At 37.1% G+C, this 24,407-nt stretch overlaps 1 protein-coding gene across 3 annotated transcripts in view; it reads right to left on the bottom strand.

Annotated features, from left to right (window-relative positions):
- The window catches only part of ZNF385B (zinc finger protein 385B), a 491,057-nt gene that overhangs the window by 275,149 nt on the left and 191,501 nt on the right, over positions 1-24,407 (bottom strand). For 2 of the 3 annotated variants that reach the window (XM_027866019.1, XM_027866020.1), the window contains exon 1: positions 2,970-3,147. The exons of the other annotated variant lie outside the window; for it this stretch is intronic. In XM_027866019.1, coding sequence (XP_027721820.1) covers positions 2,970-3,123 — 154 coding nt within the window. In that variant the 5' untranslated portion in view covers positions 3,124-3,147. Of the gene's footprint in view, positions 1-2,969; positions 3,148-24,407 lie in introns of those variants that run through there. 3 annotated transcript variants of the gene reach the window in all.

Below are 24,407 nucleotides of genomic sequence, written 5' to 3'. Positions count from 1 at the left end.
AATATTGCTTAAATGGACAACATTTAAAAGATAGGCTTTCCCCTTCATATGAAAAAGTTCCAAAATTTTTATTTTTTCTGTAAAATATATTCCAAATTACATCAACGTTTCCAAATGCACTACACATTAAAGTATCAGCTTCTAACAAGCTATGTTTCAGTTAGGTTCTAAAGAGGCATTCCTGAGAAGTCTAAGAAATTAGTAATAGGGAATGTGTATACTCTAGAATCTCTTGAAACTTTACTTTCCAAATTCTTATCTTTCCTTTTGTACCAGATTTATTACAGAGGACATTCCCGAATATAAAATAGCTACCTCAAGATCTGTAGTGCTGAATTAAAAAAAATAGTTACAATAGTTCTTTTCCAGCAAGAAATATTCAATGTTTGTTCCCCTTTTTGGTAGATATTTTAAAAAGCCTACATACCTTTATGATACCCACATACCTTTATGATCATAACTTGATGGCATAGTGAAAAAAGGCCTACACTGGACGCAGGTTCAACTATGCTATGGAAACATCCTAGCTCTGTGACTTCTTTGTGGAGAAATTGTTTCACCACTGCCTCAGTTGTCTCATCTGTAAAATAAGGGGCTTGGATTCATTGCCTCTAAGGTCCCTTTGAACTTTAAATCTCTTTTCCTAGGCTCCTATGATTTGTATGGCCACAAGCAAGTGTCATAACCTCTCTGAGTGTCAGTTTCCCCATCTGTGTATTAGAGTAGCACTGTTGTTAGAGGGTTGTCATGAAACTCTGAAGAGAAAATTTACAAAGCTATTTATATTACAATATTTTATATTACATTAAAATGAAACATAAATTTCAGTTATTTATTTCAGAATTACTCTCTTTATACTAAACACAAAATTTACTACGGCTCACAGAGAACTTATCACATTCCCTAAACCATTCTGCCTAATTATCTAAACTTAATTGAATTATCTGCTAAAGAGACTTGAGTTCTAGTCCTGAAGGTGCCACAAAAGAAGTCCTAAGGCCTTCATCAAGTTCCATTATGACTTTGGGCCTATAAATTTCCTTATCTACAAAATGAGGGGGTTGGCCTAAATCTCTAAGATCACTTCCCCAAAATTTTTTGATTTTATCTTCTTGTGCCTATTTTCCTTCCAACCCCATAGTGTTCCCCCCCAAACATGGAAAACGATACCTTATGAAATCAACCAAATTAATTTTAAAACCTGATGCTTCTTCCCCAGTCCTATTCATATCTGATCTTTCTTCCATGGAAACAACATCTATGGTCTAGAGCCTTCCATAAGCAACCTCCACTAACCTCTTCCTCTCATCTCTACATTCAATGATGTTGCTGCTAAGATAATTTCTCTCTTTGATTTGATTTGCCTCTCCAAACATGTCACTTCTTTATTAGGAGGGTCTCAACAACTTATTATCATTTTCCAAATTAAAAGCAAGTACTTCTCATCTTTAAATATTTACCACTAGACCCTGACTTTATAATGTTCACCAACACTGCTCATCCTTCTCTCTTCCCTCCCCATTAAATTTTTTACTATATACTTTGTTCGCAAACAACAAGCATCTCACACTCTTCTTTCTCTTTTGAGGGGGAGAGAAGCCCACATCATTGCTCATGCTGAATTTTAGTTTCTAGTACTATTACTGGTGCCCTTAAGTAATCACAGTAGAGCCCCGCCTTGTGTTCTGGTAGGGCCCATTTGAAAAAATCTCTTCTCAGAAAAAATCTCACCAGAACCAAGTGGAATAAGGCACAAAAAGGGAAAGGGGCAGAAAATGGACTAGCGTTCTAATCTTCTTCTCTACCCCAGTTAGTAATAAGGAAATGTGATCTATGCTTTTAAATCTGTTTACAGGGCTATAGTATTCCACACAGATCAAGTTGACTCATCTGTAAAACAGGGTGTGGCGGGGAAGATGAAATACTGAATTATTTCCGGTTTAAAGAATAATTTTAAAAGATTTTTAGATTCCAAAAATATTTTTAAGATTAATTGACTAATAAGAACAATTCAAAGCAAAAACTTTATTCTCCAAATTTCTTGACATTTATGTTCTGTCCAGAGAATTGTAAAGTGTCAGGTATATTGTATGAAAGAATCAGTGACTATAAAACATCGGTAAAACTCAGGGGACAGAAAGTGGTTTAAAAAAGTACAAGAATAACATGCTCAGGGGCAGTTAGGTGGCACAGTGGATAGAGTGCTGGGTCTGGAGTCAGGAGGACCTGAGTTCAAATTTGGCCTCAGACATTTCACATGCACTAGCTGTGTCACCCTGGGCAAGTCACTCAACCCCAACTGCCTGGCCAAAAACAAAACAAAACAAAACAAAACAAAACAAAACAAAAAAACCCAAAAAGAATAACATGCTCATGGGTTAATTGAGTTTTTTCAATTAATGATATCTTTTGACTAAGCAAATATCAAAATGCAGAAAAATCTGTTGTACACCAAAATACATAAGTGAGATATGGATGAAAAGCTGCATCAAATACACGTGTTTCAAGAAAGAAATGTCATAAAAAATGTGAGCAGCTCAAGTTTAAGGGTAAAAAAAGCAAAAGCCTAAAAATGGAAACAAAATCAGAAACAGAAAAACTTTCTATGCTAATGTAAAATTTACATAAAAGATATAAAGCTTTATTATTACTATGGCCAGGAGAGAAAACTGAACAAAAACTCCCAGTATTATTAAAAATACTAAAATGCATTTCTTAAAGTAGGGCTTCTAGTTCCAGTAAAGTAGTACTAATAAACCAGCCAAACAGTATTTATTAAAGATATATGATTTGCCAGGCACTCTGTGAGGTCCCAGGGATACAAGTACAAAGAACGAGAAAATCCCTCTTTGCAAGGAACTTACACATTAATGGGGGAGATGAGAACAGACATAACTATATTAAGCATAAAATTGAAGTGAATAAATACAAATATATACAAAATAATTAAGTACAAAATAGTAGCTTACCGTGCATCTCTATCATATCACTCAGGAATAAGTGGATGACAAGACCCCCCCCTTCCACATAGGAACATACTATCTTTATGACTTGCCCATTGCAATTCTGTTTTCCACAAAAATATTTCATTAAAAAAATCTTTATATTGAGGACCATAAACATGACACCATCCTTGAAGTTGGTGCATAACAGAAGACAAATGTGCATTAATGGTGTGTGTTCTCAGAGCCTGTCACAGCACCGCCCCCCCTCAACGAATGAGAAATAGTCAACTGGACTGCTACAGAAGTATGTTCATTGGGTTGTTGAAGTAGCTATGCAAACATTACTCAATATTTCTATTACAGGAATGTTATGAAATGTATTTATAAAATGTGTTAAGATGCCTTAAGGAAAAAAATGCAGGGTTGTCTATGAGTTAATATTAAAAAGTTAGTAAAAGTCACACTCATTGTATTCTGTACAACACAATTGCCTCAGTAGCAAACATTCAATGAACAATGGTAGGAAAGGGGAAGATTTGAAATGAAGAATCTACGACTATTATTCAAATGTTCTGGATCTACAAGCTTGCTTCAGCTGCCATTCAAAATTTTACGAATCAAATTCTATGTAAATCTTGAGTCAATCTTGTTACCAGCCTACCTCTAGTCTGTCCTTCTTTGTTGTTTGGTTATGTCCAACTCTCCACAGCCCCATTTGGATTTTTACTTGGCAAAGATACCAGAATGGTTTGCCATTGCCTTCTCCAATTAATTTTACAGATGAGGAAACTGAGGCAAACAGGGTTAAGTAACTTGCTTAGGGTCACATAGCTAGTAAATTTCTGAGGCTGGATTTGAACTCACGAAGATCAGTTTTTCTGACTTCAGGCTTGGCACTCTCTTCATTGAAGCACCTAGCTGCCTCCTTCCTAGACAGGTTAATTTATTTATGCTTTACATTTCCTTCAGGACTTATGAATTTGTGATTTATATGTAATTAATATATATTGCTTAACTCAGTTTGTTAGAAGCTGGTGCTAATTAGTTAGCTGGTGCTAATACCCATCTGGAAAAGTTAGCTTCACATTTTTTCCCCATAGATGTTCACCCTTAACTCCAGCCAGTTGTCCCCAAGAAACATACCCTTATCACATGCAGGATTTAGTAAGACAGTGGGAATAGATCAGTGCAAATCCATTACTAATATTTTGGAAATACAAGTTAAAAAAACATTCCCTAACAATAATGGCTTATATTTTATAGGATTGTGGAGATATATATATATATATATTCAGTTTATATGAATACACTCATTATTGAGATGGGGAAGTTGAGGCCCAGGGAAGCTAAGGGACCTGCTCAAGGTCACCCAGGTAGCAAACATCAGAGGTGGGATTTGAACTCCCTTTAACTCCAGACGCAGAGCAATTTGTGCAGTGCCAGGCCACCAACATCAAGATGGCTGGCAAAATGCAGGATCTCATTTGTAATCATGTTGAGAAGAAAAGAAGCAGAGAGATCTAATCTAAACTCCTCCTTTTACAAATGAAGAAAGTAAAGCCTAGGAAAGAAGTGTCTTGCTTAGGGTCATACGACAACAATAACAGCAATAACAAAAGTTGCAGAGTTGTGACTCATGGAATCAGGTCTTTTTATCCCAATATCAGACTCTTTTCCACTACACCACTCCCTTAGGGACAATGAGGGTAAAATAGCATCAGATTTGGTTAAAAGGACAATATCTCTAATAGGAATATAAATGTGTTGTTATACAGGAAGACTTCCTGTCTAATTCAAATGAGGAGGGAGAAGGAGAGGGATGGATAGAAGTTGGAAAGTCAGAGAAAGGGAAAGAGGGAGAGGGATAGAGAAGGAAAGAAGAGATGGGAGATGAGAGTATGGGAAGAAAAGGAGAAAGGAAGGAGAAAAAGGGAGAAGGGGAAAGAGGATTGAGAGAAGTGGAGAGGGGGGAAGGAAGGAAGAAAGAGGGAGGGAAAGTATGAAGAAGAGAGATGGGGAGAGACAAAGTAGGAGAGACAGCAAGGGGGAGAGGGAGAGATGAGAGAAGAGAGGGTAAGGAGGGGGAAAGAGGGGTGGGAAGAGGAGGGATAAAAAGGGGAAAGAGAGGGAAGGAAAGAGAAGGAGCTCTAGGGAGAAAATAAAAAGCAGGGGTGGTGACTATAGAAGATATTTCCCAAAGTAGACCAGATAATCATCAGTTTAAGAATACAGACCAAAGAAGATGCCATTCTGGTAGCAGATGCTGAATGAGGCAGGGAGAACCTTTGATTTCCCAGAAGCCCTGGGACAAGGTGAGATTTAAAAGTCAGAATGAGATTTAGGAAGCAGCAAGCTCCTTTCCCTGCTTCTTTTTTTTTTTTCAAGAACTGATATCCAAACCCTGTTGTTTCTTTCTTTACTGAACCATGTTGCCTCAAAACTAGTAGGAGTGTTGGGAAGATCTCTATGCTAAATCCATGTTCCCAAATGTCACAGACAACAGTGTGGTGGATGATAAGTTCGTATATTTAGAGCTGAGAAGGACCTTAGAGGCCATAGAATGCAACTCTCTCATTTTATCTGTGAAAAGACTTAGGCTTAGCTCCTGGTTTCAAGTCCTGCTTCTAAGACTGTGTGACCTTGAGCAAGTCATTGAATCTTTCGGAGGCATAATTTCCTCATACACAAAAACACCAATAATAATAACTTACAGAGAAGTAGTTGTGTGCTGTAATAATAATGCATATTTATTTTGTGCTTTAAAGTTTTCAAAAGCTTTATAGACATCTCATTTGAGTCTTACAGAAATCCTAGAAGGTACCATGGGTATATTGAGAGGAAGAGAAAGAGGAAGAAGAAGAGGGAGAAGAAAAGAGGAGAAGAGAGAGGGGTAAGGGAAGGAAGAAGAAGAGGAGAGAAGATTATAGCTAGCATTTACATAGTGCTTTAGGGTTTGCAAAACTTTATAAATACTATTTCATTTTATTTTCACCACTCTGAGAGGTAGGTGTTATTATTATCCCCATTTTGCAGATGAGGAAACTTGAGTCAGAGATTAAGTGACTTGCCCAGGGTAATACAGCTAGTAAGCGTCTAAGGCTGGGTTTGAATTCAGGTCTTCCTGACTCCAAGTCTGGTGCTCTGTCAATGTGCCACCTCACTCCTCCTCTTCCCTCTCCTCCTCTTACTCCTTCTCTGCCTCCTTCTTTTTCATTATCCTCACTTTAAAGATAGCACAGTGGATTGAAAGCCAGCCTTGGAGTCCAATATCCCACTCATACCAATTATGTGGCTACTCTTTTAACCTCAGTTACAGAACTGTATCTTGGAGGGAGTTTCAGCACTGGAGTTCCCCACATTGATGAAATCATAAATATGTACGGCAATGATGAAAACTACCTTTTAAGATAATCTTGTGAGTTAACGAAGTGATGTGAGTAAATTAAATATCAGCTTTTAATAATAGAATTTTAAAGAAAGAATAAGACAACGCAATAACCTCTGTGTATGAGATTAATCAGGGGAGTTCTCTAATCAAATTTCTGAGCTCATAGGGAAGGAACCTTTATTCAAGACTTTTGAAAATATCTTTCTGTGGGAAGCCCGAGAATGCTCACTGACACATTGTTGAAAGGACAAAAGACATTTCTTTTGTTGTTGTTTTGTCCTTCTTTCTTTCCTTCCTTCCCTCCTTCCTTCATTCCTCCTTTCTTCCATTCTTTCTTCCCTCCCTCCCTCCCTTCCTTTCTTTTTTTTAATTCCCTGAGGGCAAGAATTATTTCATTTTTAGTTTTCATATACCCTGAAAAGCTTTAGATACATATTAGGGACTTAGTAAATACTTACTGATTTTTATTGTCCAAAGTCATACAAATAGTATATGTGAGTTAGATTTTAACCCAGATCCAGTGTAATTTCCATGAAACCAAAACGATATATTTGTCCTTTGTTTTTAAAGAGGATCAAATGTACTAAATCATTCTATTTCAAATAGCTAACACAGTGACTTGTATATAGTAGGTTTTTAATAAATGTTTCTTGAACTTTTTGATAAGATGAGGAAATTACAAACATCGATTTTTAACATTCACTTGAACAAAAATAATCAAATATCATGGCATTACTTATTGTAGTCATCCACATGTATCCCAAAAGACATTTCCTAGTCAGATCTCAACAATGGGGGTTGCCCCAGATGAGTCTGATTGCTTAGAACTACACCTTGGCACTTCCTAGAGATGGGCTTCACTGATGGGGACTTCTCTAAAGAGGAATTGGTTAGCTCGGAGTTTTGGGAGGATGGATAAGTCTTCTGTGGGAAGAGATAACTCCTGTGCATGACGTGTAAAGTAGAGCTGGTATTCTACTTTTGGCTTCCCTTCCACCTTTCTTCTGAATAGATCCTGAGGATGTAGAAAACTCTTGTTGGCGTTGTGGTCCCATCCTCCATGAGCCATTAATAGCTGTCTTATGCCAGAGGCACAGATGCTTTCCTATGTTGTCCAAGGGAAGACTTCTTGGAAAATATAATTTCTGAACCCTAGCCAAATGAGAAGAGGAGAACATTTCCTTAGCAGTGCCAATCTCAGATACTGTCTCAAGGGTAACCCCCAAGTTTGAATGCTTGAGGATCTGGCCATATACTGATGGAAAGGGAAATTCCTTAGCAACATAATTCTTGGAGATTGAACTTGTGGCCCTGGTACCAGGACAAAGAGTAGCAGGGCATGAAAGCTACAAAGAAACATGAGATGATTTAAAATTGAAATGCCATATATATTGAAGAATCTTTAGGAAAAATCAAGATCTTTCTGGCTTGAAAGTCTCATGAAAGTTTTCAAGTGTCTAGAGAACCAAGATTTCCACGGTGCCAAAAAAGCCCCAGATCCAATTTATACACACTGAACTATTTCTGCATTAAGAGCAATTGCTTTCTTCATAAAAAGACCTATAAAACATATTACCTAAAAATGAATGATAAATATTTATAACTGTAGCTGGTAGGTTCCAGTTATATAGTTACTATGCCATTAAACTGGAATGATATAGAATTGGAGGGGGAAAAAAAGCAAGATCATAAAAGCATTTCATTTTGTATCAGACCTGCAATTTAATCTAATACAACTTTGAATATTCTTCTCTCTCTGACTCAAGTCAATAAAAAAAAAGTCACCTTGACTTTTCAGTCAGGCTAAGAAACCATTAACTCAAACTACAAGGTCATCAAGATAAAAATAAAACCAAGAGATTTCCCTTCTGGGTCCTTTTCTAATAATGCCAATGCTTCTCAGGCACATTCTTCTAACACCAGCTTGAGTTTATTCAAATATTAATACTCACTGGAAGTTGAGCCTTTGCTTCATTGTGTAGCAAGTTTAACTTTTACTTGTATATTTATATATTATAGTTCAATTTAAAGAAGAAGCAATAACTTAAATTTGCCAGATATTACTGACATGCCAGGAAGTAATTTAAAGATGGAAGGAGATGGCTTTAAGGGATGTACTTTAAAAAATTGGAATTAAACAAACTGGAGAGAAAACAGTACGATAGAAATTCTTGAGTCCTGGTATCACTGTTTTGCTGTTTAGAAAATCATGGCTGACAGTCTCGTCTACTGAATATTGAAAATATTGATACCATTAGAGTCAGAAACATTAAACAAGTAATAGTGTGGAACACCAACTTCATTTATTTTGTGCATACTTGTTGATGGCCTAGTCAGTTACATATTTTAGGCTCTACCCATTTCCTCTCCAAAAAACAAGAGCATAAGGAAAATACATAAAATTCTACACAAAGATATTTGTAGTATTGTTGTTGTTGTTTTTTGAGAGGCAGATAATGTACTGTGGGGGGTGGGAGGGTGTAATGCCATATAATTCACTTACTGCCTTTCATATACCAAAGTGGAGACAGCAGAGTGCAATAGAGAGCCCACCTTGAAGCCAAGACCTATGTTCAAGTCCTGATTCACTTCTCAGTGTTTTTAGCCACTCTCTAGTTTGCAGAGGTCTCTACCTACATCGATTGAGGGACTTTCCCTGCCTAGGCATTCCCTATATCAGTGAAATCACAAGTTCAGTTCCTATCCTTATTAAAAAATACCACTAAATGTCAAAACAACTTAGAATAATTCAAATTAATAAAAGATAACTTTTCAGTCATTCCAAGTCTCTAACAGGACTTTTTGTCCATCTGCCCTCATTCACTTACATGGTTGTAATTTGTGTGTGCTATTGTTCAAATCAACACATAGCTATTAAGAGCGTACCAGAGGGGCATCTAGATGGCACACTGGACAGAGCTCTGGCCTTGGAGTCAGGAGGAACTGAGTTCAAATCCGGTCTCAGACCAGACACTTGACCCTGGGCATGTCATTTCACTCCAATTACCTCACCAAAAAGCACAAAAAAAGAGCCTACCAGAGTGAAAATGAAATAGTCTTTGTCCTGTTTCCCTGAACCCCAGAACCTCTAATAACATCCCCTACTTAAACTTCTAATAGCTCTCTGGTTCTACCTCTCATACAATTATCACATATTATGGTTATTCATGTAGCTATTAACTTCTCCCTGCTAGATTTTATATTACATAAGGGTAACAATCATGTCTTATTTAAACTGCCTCTCTGTGTACATTGCACATCCCCAGTTGGGAGTCTGGGATGGGACAGGACTGCAAGGTGAGGACCCATAGAGGCTCTGACATTCACAGCCTACGTAGCAAATTCCTTCCTCTGTGCTCAATGCAGAAGTAGAAGAAACAGTTGAGTAAGCCAGTATTTCTCTAGGGGTTATTTAGCACTTCCAGGGAAAAAGGAATGCTGTTAGCCTATGAGAAGATTTATGTAAACAGAGACCAGACATTATTATGAGTAGAAAGGTTATTATTAGTGTACAAAGAACATTTGACCTGTGAGAGGAGTGCTAGGGAAAAGGCTAAGTGGTGTGTCCTAATTATGATGTTGGTCTTGGATAGGCTCTGTTATGGATCCATTGTGATACACGAGGGGAGTTCATGACTTATGGCCTGGTAATGGGTAACAGCACAGGTAATGGCACAGGTAATGGCCCTTGCTGCTACTCAGCCCAATCTACAACATGTATTAGGTGAGCAAGCAATGATAGAGCTATCAGATAAAATCCTACTTAGTACTATGCATTGCAACGGGACCAACTAACTTTGTTCCTTGTTGCCATCTCTAGAAAAAGCTATTCCTATTGATGGTACTGGGAATTCACAACCACTATATAGAATATGATTATGGGACTTAGAGCCAGAATGTACCTTAGAGAGCATCTAGTCAAATAACCTCATTTTCCAGAGGGGCTCAAAGAGATTGAGTTACTTTCCCAAGTGCCCATGCCAAGATTTGAGGAGGCTCTTCCAACTTTAAGTCCAGTGTTCTTTTTCCTTATACACTGTTGTCTTTTGGGGTTGAACTGAGTTAACCTCATTTTTCAAAATTGACTTAAATTGGACAAAATGATTTTTATCTTGTTAATTTTCAAGATGTTGATTCCAAACTCAGCTTTCATAGCATGCATATGAAGAGTTTATACTCTTTGAAGGGTTTATACTCTATTCTGGAACTTTAGGCCGACTTGCCAGATGCCCTCTGCTACTATGAGATGCTGACAAAGACTTAAAGTTAAAAAAAAAGTTTCCCATCACATTGATGACAATAAAAAGTGCTTTCCCTCCAGCTGTCCACTCTAAGGAAAATCAGAATGGCAAGAATTGTTATGAATAGAAACTCGGTGCTGGGCACATGCTGACCCCCTCTAATAATCTCTTCAAATGTGGCCAGGGTAAGACTCCTAGCATTATTTTCTTCTACTATGATGTTTTTTTCCTTCTCAAGGCTATTTATCCCTATGCAAAAATGTTTCATCATGTTCTCAGATGAAAAAAAATATATTTGTTATATTATCAGTTTCCCATCATCTGGTAAGAAGTTTGGGGTTTCTTTAAAAAAAATCATTTCCATGTGATAAATAGACTTCAAAAGGTAAGCAGAAGCATGGTACTTCTTCAGAAGACAGGACAAACCAAGGTATATTTGGGGCATGAATACATTTCAGAAACATCCTCTGCCACTCAGTTCTCCTACTCCAGATGCTATAGGCATTCAGAAGAACTTCTGATTGCATGATTGGCATCAAGGCATATTCTTTCATACATATTAAAATCTCCTAGCTCCAGAGAACAAACAACTTAGCTCACAGTGGTAACTACATTGGCTAGGATTTTGTGATATCTGTTTTAAGGAATTCTTGGTAAATGAGGTCATACCATTATCACCATCAACAGCAATCATGATGACGACAACTGTAAATAATCCAATACGATTACCCAGACATTTTACCCTGAACTGGCTTATCACAAGGGGAAAATTCTATCTATATCTCTGTGACATAGCAAATCAGAACCATCAACATAATGAAGAACAGGCATATAAATTAGAATTCCAACATGATCTCCTTCCCACCTTTATGTGTTTATAAATGCCGCCCCTCGTTCCTTGCAGTCCATTATTCCCAAACACTCCTTGCTGAAATTTCTCTTTTACCACTCATCAAGTTTTTCAAGTAGACAATGTATGGCATCATGGTTCAGTGGAAAGAGTGTTGAACTTGGCAGTCATCGGACCCAAATTCAAATCCTGGCTCAGTTATTTACTACCTGTGTGACCCTGGGCAAGTAACAATCTCTCTGGGCCTCAATTTCCTCACCTCACCTAATCCTTCTTCCTATCCCTGTGCTATCTGATAAAATAACCTTGCAGATGCAGCAATCGAGTTTATAAATAAGGGGACAATGTGGTATGATGGAAAGGGCTATGGAAAAGGCTTTGGAAACAGAGGAGCTGTATTCAAATCCCTCTGCTTGTGTTCACTGCTTATATGAGCACATCTTAGTCATTTAATCTTTTGGGCCTAATTTCCCTCATCTGGAAAATAAGAGAATTATACTAGAAAGTCTCTGAGTTTCTTTCCTGAGTAATGATCTAGATGTGGAGAAAAAAAAATGGAAGCCTTAAATAAAACACCAGCCAGTCCTCTTTCATACTTTACTTTTTAATAGATTGTTTTGTTGCAGGGTCAGAGAAAAATCAGAAAGTGTGCTAGGATGGCCAATGGGGAGCACCTGAGAAAAAGAAAATAGCATTTTTACTGCTATCTATTTTGAGGGATTAAGAATGAAATTTATGTATATGAAGTATATGAAGAAAGTAGGAAAAAAAAGAAAAAATGTAAACACTGATATGAAAACAAACAAATACTTTTCAAAACACTTTAGGTAGAAAAATGAAGAAAGCAGCAGGAGGAAGTGAGCAAATATAAAGGAATGCAATGCCTAGAGAATAATACACAAAAAGAAGGTCAAAATACAATCTATATTTTAGCTGAACAGCCACCAACTTTATCTGTGACTTTTTTTTCCGTCTGTAATTACAGAACTTTTAATCCTATACTGGAGTGGTATACTGCAGTCTTTGTTCACAGGAGACCTCTGGTATTTCATAATTTGATCAACATTTTTGAACAAGTATCTTCAAAATGCTCAGTCAAACCTTGGAAACCAAAATTTCATCATGCCATATTATTTTCAAAAGAAAGATTATATTTTAAATAAAATGCATGTAACATTTGCTGTTAAAAATATCACTTCATTTAACTTGCATCAATTCAAAATTTTCTCCTCCTTGAGAACATTTCTTTTTTTGTTTATTTTTAATAGTACTTTATTTTTCTCCAGTTATATGTCAAGAACATTTTTAGCATTCATTTTTTGTAAGATTTTGAGTTTCAAATATTTCTCCCTCCCCTTCCCTCTTCTGAAAATGGTAGGCCGTTTGATATAGTTTTTATGTGTACTATCATGTAAAAAAATTTCCATTTTATCTGTGACTTTAGAGAGAGGTACTAAGAAGAATGGGTGAAAATTATAGGGAAGCAGATTTCAGCTAAATAGTCAAACATTTGTAGTCTCCTAACAATAAAAGGGACTGCTTGGTAAAGCAGTGAGCTCCCCATTACTGGAGGAGCCTAGATAATTATCTACCAGGGATGTTTTAAAAATGATTCTTATACTGGGAAAGAGGACAGGCTGGCAGGCTTTTGACTTTACTGAATGTACTGCCAGTGGTCATAAAAACACTGCAATATGTTATAATCAAATTTGCCATAGCATGGACTTTAATATAGATGAGGCTATCTTGGATTCATCTAAGTCAGTAAAATACAATAACAACCTCATTATAAATAATCTTATCTCTGTGGAAGTCTCCCAGCAGAAGCCCTAAAGCCAAGTGAAATCTCCTGTGCACTTTAGTATATAGCTATGGACTTAAACTGAAGCAAAAAAAAAAGTCAGGCAACAGTTGCTCCTCTTGGTTGAGGTTCTAGATTCCAGACCCTTAGTTGCATTTCCCCACTGATAACCAGAGACTCTCTGACCACTGCTGCTAGGGATTTTCTCTGTTCACGTTTTCCAGTAACTGCTAGAATTTTATCTATGACTTGATGAGTCTGGTTCCAGTCAAACACCCCTATACTACCACTGCCTGACATTCCTCCCCTGTCCCAACACTGATCCTCACAAAGAACACTTTATTCTTGACTGTTTTCAGATTAAATTATGTTGATAATTCCATATTAACATTGCTTTCCTCCTGCCTCTGCATAGCTACTGCCACAATGCCCCTACATGCCTCTTCAGCTTCTTCCTTGCGTGTTAGCACCTCTTCCCACTGGAAAAATCTGAAATAATTTTTCTCTGAAACAAATCTTCCTTTTTGAAGGTGACCACTCCCTTTGAGCATATGAAGGAGGTCTATAGATCCATCTTTTCTTCATCTGAGCTGGGATAGGTTTCTTTTTTTAAATGTCCTTTTTAGACTATGTCCATGGTCATCTCAGTCTTCCAACTGGTTTAAATTAAACCTCATAAGTTGAAGTCAGGTGAATAACTTATCAGGTTGTCTTTTTAAAGCACTAGTTTTTTTAAATATGAAAATAAAATGGAAAAGTTAGTAAGATTTACAAAGGACACTGGACTGGAAATCAATATATCTAAGTTCTTTCCTCAGGTCTGCCTGTAACTCTACATGTAAAGGTGAACAAGTCACTTAACTGCTTCAAACCTCAGTTGCCTCACTGGTAAAAGGTGAGGATTCATCTAGGTGCTTTCTCCTTCAAGTGCTATAAATTTTATAATGTGCTATATACAAAGTTAACTATTGAATAGCTATGGGCATATATTTACCATCTCAACTTTAAAGTTCAGAATGATGACAAATCAATGGGTACCAGAAATGGTTCAAGACTGATGAAATTACTGAGGAAATAGTAATTTATCAACAGTTAAGGAGGGGCTCAGAGCCATCATTGCAAAATGAATAAGTAGCCATTCTTGGATTCAGAAAGAACAGGGTCCAAGCCCAAACTCTGGTACATACCAGCTATGTGACCATGGTTGTCACTTAACCTCTTATTGCACCAGGCAACCCTCCAAGATTTTAATTTACAGAGCAGTTCAGTTACTTATGTGTATTGGTGGAGGAAGTTTTCTATACTAAAGAAATCTTAGGTCAGGATCTCCCCCCAAAACAGGAAGGAAGGGGCTACCAATACAATAAGGTACTGCACAGAGTAGGCACTTAATAGAGCCTTCCTTTCTTTTTTTCCCTCTTTCCTTCCTTCTTTCCTTCCCTCTTTCCTTCCCTCCTTCCTTCCTTCTTTCCTTCCTTCCTGCCTGCCCTCCTTCCCACTTTCTTTCCCTCCTCCTTTCCTAAAATTCGCAGAGGTGCTTGTTTTTTTTCTTTCAGCCCAAAGCAAATTACTCCCAGATAACATAAACAGTTAAGTTAAGAGAATCAATTTTATATGCTTCAGTGAGATAGATAAAGCAATACATTTTAATGGGTGTATACAAAGTTCCCTTACTTTGCGCTATGAAAAATAATGAATTATTATTAAGTTCTGCATTTGTTCTTTATTTCTTTAAGGATTTTGGTATGCTATCCCTATTTTAAATTACATGCTAGTATTGTCTTTGCTTTGCAATATTGTTGAATACTACTGCCTCAATCTACCATGCAAAACAAAGCAAGGAATGATAATAATATTAAAGGTAAAAAGAGTTTCAAAGTACCTCAGTTATAATACAGACCTGACTTTATTGACCACAAACTGACTGTATTTGCTCACATATAATTTTTTTTTCTTTAAAGTTGTTACATTTGAGGAAATGAGCATTAACTTTGTCCCTATCATCATTGGTACATTTAATCTAAAGAACTTTATCTATCAATTAGAAGCACAAAAAAAATTTTTAGTTATGAAGGGTATTCATTCTGAGAATCAAAATATAGCTCCAATGAAGTTTTTATAAGAGTGTTATCTTTTGTCCATCCCTGAAATCTTAGTTCTGAAGAAATATGTCCAATCAATATCACAGTCTTCCCCTCAAATCATGCACAGTGCTTGATTTTTTTTTTCATGTCATATTTATATTCTATTGCATGATGATCTGGATATTTCTTGTATTTCCTTGAGATTTTCATACCCTCCAAAATTTCCTGAATGCCACAACCCCAACTTTGCTTGCCACTTCTTTATTTGATCTACTTAAAAGGTGACCTTGAAGTCTCTGAATGAACATTCAAAAAAGCTTAAAGCAGAGTCAGGAAAATTTAGAGAATAAGAGCATATGTGGGCATGATCTTGATTTGAAGTGGCCTGTTATCTACTGTCAACAAAGCTTCAGTTTATTGGACTCTCTTGAAGGTGAGTTTAGAAGAAGAAAACAGGGATCCAAATCATGTTTTTACATACTAACTCTATCAGTTAGAGGTCCTTCAACCTCCTTTATACATTAGATGCAATCTCTTGACAACTGGCTTCACCTCTGTCTTGCTCTTCCACCCAGTTGGGAAAGTAGGGAAATTACAGAATTGATATCATGGAATTTCAGCATCAGAAGATACTTCTGAGGTTGTCTGGTCCGATACATAATTGAACAGTATTTTCCAAAAATGGTCATCTAGTCTCTGTTTGAAGAACTCCAGTAAGGGAGCATCTATAGCCCCTGGGGTAACCATTCTAGAGTGGGGCAGCTCTAAATGGCAGGAAATTTGTCTTGTTTTCCTTTTTGTACCTACTGTCCACAGCACTTAGCTCTTCCATCTGGGCCAAACAGAACATATCTATACCCTCTTTCCACATGACAACTCTTCAGAAATTTGAGGCCAGCTATCAAGGCCCCACTAAACTTTCTTTTTTTTTCTTCTAAATCTCTCCAGTCCTTTCAACTGTTCTTTATATGATATAAGCATGATACTGTTCACCACTCTGGACACTCTTATTATTTATTACCAATGTCTTCTCTAAAATAAGGAATGTAGGACTGAATACAATACCCCAGATGTCTTCTGGCCACGGTAGAATGGTGTGGGACTACCTCCTTTCTAGTCTTAGTCACTATTCTAGATAGTCTTAATGAAGCCTAGGATCACACTAGTAGTTTTGACTGACAAGGGACACCATGCTATAGTGGTAGTTCTAGAGCTGACCTCTGAGATGAGAAACCTTGGACTCGTGTCCAGCTTCTGATATAGACCAGCTGTGGGATTCTGGGCAAACGATTAATCTTTTAGAGACCCAGTCAAGTTCCTAAGACAGTAAGTTGTAAAAAACAATTGCTGACCTGCTTTACCAGAAGGTGTTCTCTCACTGAGAGTTTTCTAAACCAAGGAAATTGTGGATCTGGAACAACTACCACCTCATCAGCAATACAGGTAACTTATACTGGGCTTGTAAGTAGAGGCGTGCCTAAGCCAGCTTGAACTGCTTGGGCCAATTGTTAAACTTCCAGTATAAGCATTTGCACTCCAAAAAATTTGCCAGTGCTACAAATTTGGACTTGATTTACTATTCTGTTGATTGTCTAGAGTTAAGAAAGTGATGGAGAAAATGTTAATAATACAGATAAAACTTATGTATTTGTCCAGTGTACATTAATTTCCCCCTAGGATCTGGTTGTTGAACATTTGCACATCTGTGACTTATAATGCACTAAAACTCTGAAATCTTCTTCAGATCCATTGCTATTTATTCATATCTCCTTGATCTCTTACTTATGACACTGATTTTTTTTTAAAAGTTAAATGTAAATCTTTACATTTATTTCTATTAAATTTCATTTTGTTTCCATTTGATTTTATGTTTCCATTTGGTGTTATGGCTTGTTAAGATGGTTAGAAATCCTGATTGTACATTAACTATCCCTCCCATTAGTGTCATCTGCATATCTGATAAGAACTTCACAGACTCCTTTATCCAACTCATTCATAAAAATGAAGATCATATGGTGAGGCCTAGATCCCTGGGCCTCCAATCAAAACTTCCTTCCAAGCGGCTATTGAACCACTAATACCTACTCTGAGGCTGGCCATTCAACCAGTTTCAAAATTCAGCCCACACCTCTACGTCTTATTCACAAGAATAGCATGAGAAACTCTGTCAAATGTCAGATTAAAAAAAGACGTGTGATATCCACCAGAGATGGAAGTAAGGGTGCCAAAATTTCAAGTCTCTTAAGTAGGTCATTTGGGCCTCAGCCATTTACATCAAACTGATCGACTAATCCTTTCCCAAAATCATCTCTGTATGATTAGTATCTTATTTTATTTTTAAAATATAGTTGTATTTATTTTGTTAAATATTTCCCAATTATATGTAAAAAAAAATTTAAAAATCACTTGAAAAAATTTTGGGTTTCAAATTCTCTCCCTCCCTCCTACACCTTCCCCATTCTTGGGAAGGCAAGCAATTTGATAATGATTATACATTTGATGTTATGCAAAACATATTTTCACATTAGCCAACAGCATCTTATCTTAGCAGAAATGGAACAGAGATTTCAGGTAGAAAGACATGACTCCATGACTCCTTTGAATGACTGTTCATTGTGTCACCTCACTGCCCAGTTAGATTTGCTCTATCTTTTGCTGTTAGTTCTCTTACTGCATTGAAAGCATCCAGACTATGCAAAACATATACAAATGTTCATCAGTAAGGGTGCCTATAATTTTTAGAATATTTACAAGTATTCACTTTGGTGATATTATGTATACATAAGGTCAATGATGCCCTGAGGCATCCCACAAATGGTGGGAAGGGAAAATACTGGTAACTCTTAAATAGAATCTCCAAGGCTTACTTAGCTAAAGTTTGGGAGAGGTAGAATATATTGTATGTTTAAATTAGGACTGACCAATTGAAATAGAATAGTTTTCAATTCTATCTGGATATCTAAAAACAGTCTCATTCCCCAAGAAGTTTTCCACAGTGAGCTTAAAATGGAAAGAAAACTTTAATTTGGACCTAGACATCCTAGCTTAGAATTTCAGCTCTTTATTTCCCACCTTGCTGTATTTCTTTGGAATTCTCCATCATCTCCCTCTCTCACCACCCTTAAACCCTCATCAACAGGAATTTCATCATTGTGCCAGATTGCATCAGTGTTAATGGTCAAGCCTTATCAGTACCCTCTGCTCTGGGACCCCTTTGATTGGAGGGGAGGAATGAAGAGCTCTTCTAAAAGTCTCCATTTAAGCAGGTCGCCTGGCCCAGCCAACTCTTCATCATCTTTCCCCATTAGACTGTAAGCTCCTAGAAGGCCAGGACTGTCTTTTTCTTATTTGCATGAGCTTAGGCAAGTGATTTTAAACCTATGGTCCTTGGTTTCCTCATTCTACAAAATGCAGAAGATTGGACTAAATAATCTCTAAGGTCCCTTAAAGTTCTATGTCACATTGGCTATGATCTGAAAGGTAAATGAAAGATGGACAGAACCACAGGAAAGTATACCAGCCTTAGACTAAGGTACCTTAGGTTACAATTTTCCCTTTGCTCTCACCTTAGTGTGATAGGTTGGGTGATGCATATGATATTTCAGAGCTACACTGTCCTCATTACAAACAAGAATTTTCTCCCATAGGGATATTCCGCAGGGACACATTACAATGTCATACAGTGAGATTCCACCCTCTGGTTATGACTCTAGTCTTACGTTTATGAAGTATTATTCAGTTTATACTACTCTTTAAATACATTATATCATTTATTAATAAGTCTGTGTATCATGATGTGATTAGCCAGAAATGATAGAGGAGCGCCAATTCTACAGACTTTTAGGCAGTTCGATATTTCAGTAAACACACTGGTGGCTCTTTAACTAAATCACTTCTCATTCAATTCAATTCAACACATTTATCAAATATCCAGTATGTGCAAGGTGCTGTGGATGACAAGATGAAGTAAGACATAGGCCCTGTCATCAGGGGGTTTGCAATGTAACAGCGGAGGGAAGGCCTACATACAAATAACAATGACACAAATTAGGACACATTAGGAACAAAGATGCAGTCCTGACAAGATGCCATGAAACACTGGAGAGGCAGAGATCACGTGTAGCTGAGGGAGACTAGTCAGGGCTTTATGAAAAAGGTTACATGAATTGATCCTGAAGGGAGGATGCAATGTTAACTGCCAAAAGTAATCCTTTTCAGACATAGCTGAGTAGAGGTGTATATATAGATATATATAGATATAGATATATATAGATATATTATATATATGTAATATATGTATAGTGTGTGTGTGTGAAAGAGAAAAGGATAAGAATGGGGATGATGATTAAGATGTTAGGATTCTAATAATAGCTCCTACTCTCATAGAATGAGAATCGATATGCAAAGTGCTTTGTAAACTTTAAAGTGCTGTATAAATGCTATTATTGTTATTATTATATCATGAATTTGGAACTAGAAAAGACCTTAAAAGTCTTCCATTCCAACTATCTTATGTTACAGAAAAGCTGAGGCATAGAGAGGTTCAGAGAATAGTGTGTCTAGAGGACATGGATGTAAAGGAGAGCATTGTAAAGGGAAAGAAATGATTATTAAACTACCAACTTTTGGGGAGATCCAAGTTTTTTTTTTCCCTTCCTAAATTCCCATTCTCTACTAGGCCAAGCCAGCACCTGTTGGTGGAGAAGACTGCCCAAGTCTCCATACTGGGTGGGAGATATCTTCCCACCCAACTAGAAAATCTTACAAACAATTTAATCTAAGGTGAATGCTGGTCCATTGTGTTCCACTCAGCCAGGTCTGAGCAGAGGTGGACTCCATTTTGTCTGGATTGTCCTAGGTGGGGGATAGTCTGGATAAGAGGTAAGTTTCTTGGCCAGGACTAAGTGATCAGAGTCACATTCCCCAGGCCCTCATTATAACAAAATAGGTCACTTCTCATTATAATATTCAATCTTCTCATTATTTGTTAGCCAATCAGAATTGATTGCCACCCTCAGAACACCCATTCTTGGTCTTTGGCATTTGAGACTGCTGCTGACTCTTTTGGTTAATTATATGCTAGCATGATTAATAAAATGATTTATTACCCTGAAACTGTGTCTCTCAAACTTTTTATATGTCACAGAAGACTGGAAAGGTAGATTTCATATATATTTGTCTATTTATAGGGAGGCAATATAGAGTAATCTGGATGATAAACCAGGAGCCTGAGAAGGTGGTGTGATCATAGCAATACAGTAAGATGATTAAGTGGAAAAGTTGGACACAGAAGATGTATACATCAAGACGGATAAGGAATTTACAAGTTCTGGCTAAGAAGTCAAAAAGTACTGAATAAGAGTAGCGGCAATGGGAATAGAATGGAAGGGACAGATTTGAGAGATACTCTGGTCATAGAATAGACAGAATTTGGCTACTACTCTTCGTGACCCCATTTGAGGTTTTCTTGGCAGAGATACTGGAGTGGTTTGCCATTTCCTTCTCTAGCTCATTCTGCAGATGAGGAAACTGAGGCAAACAGAGTTAAGTGACTTGCCCAGGGTCACACCTGTGTGAAGTCAGATTTGAACTCATGAAGACAAGTCTTCCTGATTCCAGGCCCAGCATTAATTAAAGAGAAGACCAGGTTAAGGTGGTAACATCTTTACAATATGTTTTAAAAGAATTTCACATTTTTCTTTCAATTTTCCAATTTATAGATTAATTCCAGTTAATATACTATTTCCAAGGTGAAGACCTGCTTAGCTGGCTCTAATGAATGTTTCCTTTAGAATTTTTTTTCCTTTAGTATTAACTCTTCATTTGTATATAACAACAACAACAACAACAACAACAACACCTATAATAGCAAGATTTATACAATGCTTACTCTATGCCTAGCTTTACAAATATTATCTCATTTGACATAAATTAATAAGTATTAATTATGCACTTCCTTTTGCACTAGGCACTGCACTAAATACTGGGGATACAAAGAAAGGCAAAAACAAGGTTGCTGTCCTCAAATAGCTCACATTCAAATGGAGAAGAGAGCATGATTCAAGCAATAATATACACAATTATTGTTGTTCAGTCATATTGGACACTTCATGACCTCATTTGGGTTTTGTTTTGTTTTTTTTGGCAGAGATACTGAAATGGTTTGCCATTTCCTTCTCCAGCTCATTTTATAGATGAGGAAACTGAGGCAAATAGGGTTAAGTGATTTGCCCAGGGTCACACAGTAAGTATCTGAGGCCAGATTTGAACTCAAGAAGATGGTCTTCCTGACTCCAGTTCGAGCACCCTATCCATTGCACCACCCAGCTGCCCCAAAGACAGAAGTTATATTCAGTGTAAATGAAAGGTAACCTCAGATACAAAGCACTAGCAGTTCAGGGCAAAGCCTCTTGTAGAAGAGGAGATGTGAGCTGAGTTTTGGCCAGAGCTAAAGCACAGAAGCTAGAGAAAAGTGTTCTATGCAACGAATAGAGATAGGGCCAGCTTAACTGGATCACAGAGTGCCAGGCGAAGCAGTGAAGGCCAGAAAGAGGTTGTGAAGGGGCTTTAAATGCTAAACAGAGCAGGAAGAAGACCGATGTTGATGAATCCTACAATATGCAGAGGAGAGGAAATAGAATGTGCCAAAGTTCTTAGAACCAGGTTTTTCCTCTCTCGAGTAAGTTAAACAAGCCACCATAAGATTTGTTTATGTTGTTAATTTTCTTATTAATCCCTTCCTTAAAAAATGCACTGAGGTTTTGTCTGCAGTGATCCTAATCAAGTTATCACAAATTCTCAATTAGTTGAGCCTCAATTTGAGAGGTTTGAATGATGTTTTACATGAATTTAGCCTTAAAGAACATAAAACCAGTAAACACAAAGAAACTGTCAATTTTTTTCTTTCATTTTCTATAAAAGCAACTTAACAATAGAATGAGGCTTTAGTCTTTCCTATGTAAAAGCATGCCTTATAATTCTTCTTGCTTTATGATGAAAAACAAATCTATTTCTCTTCCATTACAAGATTACTCTAACATCAGTAAATATTCTGAGTTATATTTACATGCAATTTTATATTTCATTACACATTAAATCCTAAAAACAAACAGACCAACATAGGATATGCTGATTTCTTGGATTCCAATGACTATATTTGTACATAGTACACTTTGAACTCTCTCTTTTTTTGAAAAAGTAATCCATTAGAGAACTCAAGTGTGGGGAGATACCCTGAGGAGTCATGTGGTCCAAGTCTTCACTTTCTGACAGGGCTAGGAATTAGCATCCTTTGACATCCATGTCAATGTAGGAACAAAAGCCAATTTTGGGTCACTACATCCTATTTCTTGTCACTTATGGGAGCTATCATGCCACCTCTTCATGGGAGTTGGCAGAGTATGATTTTGTCAGTCACAAAAGGTGACATCTTTCTACATTAGCCTTATATCTTCTACACCATACCATAATTAGATTACATCCCACCGTGACCACCAGGCTGTACCATCTACCACACCATTGTACCATCCAATAAATGGTATCTACTCTATTTGAAAACGAGGTCCTCAAAAACAAGGACTATATTAATTTTCTACTTGTATTTCTAATCTATAACAGCATTTAGTACTGTGTTTAATAAATGCTTTTTAATGCATTTGCTCATAGCATTGTTATTATCCTTATTCATTTATAAGAATCGCCCCTCTCTTCCTCTTACCCAATCACAAGAGTCAATACTCAGGCACTAATCTAAACACATGCTGGCATGGAAGAACAAGGACCAGAAGAACCTTGACATAAAGTTTTTGAAAGTTTGCCAACCCACGGCCTATCCAAGGCTAATTTTCTGTTTTCTTCTAGGAGATGTCCAAAAAAAGGGATTTGGTACTACTAGTGGTCAAGAAGTTCCTTCTTCCTGGGCAGCCAGTGAAAGCCCTTCCTCATTGTGACTTTCTAATTTGGTCTCCTTTTGATGAAGACCAACCAACCAATCAATTAAGCTAATATTAGGTACCAATGTGCCAGGCACTGTATCATGGGTTGGCTATTAAAAAAAAAAAGAAAAAAGAAAAAAAAAGGAAATACTCCCTCATCTCAAAGAGTTAACATTCTATTGGGGGAAGACAACATGCACTTATATAGGCACAAATACAAATATGTACGAATAAGACACAAGGTTATTGGAGAAAGGAAGACACTAGAAACTGCGTAGTGGGGAAGAGGGAGATTTGGAACGGTTTGTGTAGAAGGTGGCACTTGTGCTGAATCTCCCAAGACACTAGGGATTCCAAGAGGCAGAGGTGAGGAGGGAGAACATTCCAGGTGTGTTGGAGCTGTTGCAAGGGGTGAGGAGTCACTTATATAAAAGCACACAGATAGGAAATGGGGTGCCATAAATGAAGAACAGGGGGTTAGTCTGAAATACGACACAGTAATTGTCACCCTTTAGTCCTAAACTTCTCCAAGCTACAATCCAAATTCCCTAAAAAGCTTTCTGCCTGGGGTCACAGTTTCCTGTTTTCTTTTTCTTTTATTTTTTGCTCGTGATATGAGAAAGGTACCCTGTAGTAAAAAGGGTACTGGATTTAGAGACAGGGGACCTGTGTTCAATCCTGATTGTAAAACCCGTTGCTAGCTTATACCTCAGACAAGGGATGTCTGAGCCTCGGCTCCCTCATCTCTAAAACTACTTCCAGTGATCCCCCTCTAATTCATTGTTTTTCTCCACTCTGTTGCCAAAATAATCAGATCTGAATAGAACTCTCCGCTCCTCAAGAAGTTTTAGTGGCTCCCCATTGCTTCTACAACAGGAGTTCTTCACCTTTCTTGTGTCATTGACCTCTCCGGCAGTCTGGTGAAACCAATGGGACCACTTTCTCGAATAATATTTTTAAAAGTATAAAATATAAAATGCATAAAAATAAAATAAAATAAAAATGTAAAAAATAAAATGTATAAAATATAAAATTTTTAAATGTATAAAATAAAATTACAAAAGAAAATAGTTATAGGAATATATTGCTGAAAATATTTTTAAAAAGTTCAAGGACCCTGTGATAAGAATTTCTGCTAGGATAAAATACAAACACCTCAGTTTG

This window comes from Vombatus ursinus, unplaced genomic scaffold (genome assembly GCF_900497805.2).
Source record: "Vombatus ursinus unplaced genomic scaffold, bare-nosed wombat genome assembly UNPS02014779.1, whole genome shotgun sequence".
Lineage (NCBI taxonomy): Eukaryota > Metazoa > Chordata > Mammalia > Diprotodontia > Vombatidae > Vombatus > Vombatus ursinus.
This window is presented reverse-complemented; position numbering and strand designations above follow the sequence as displayed.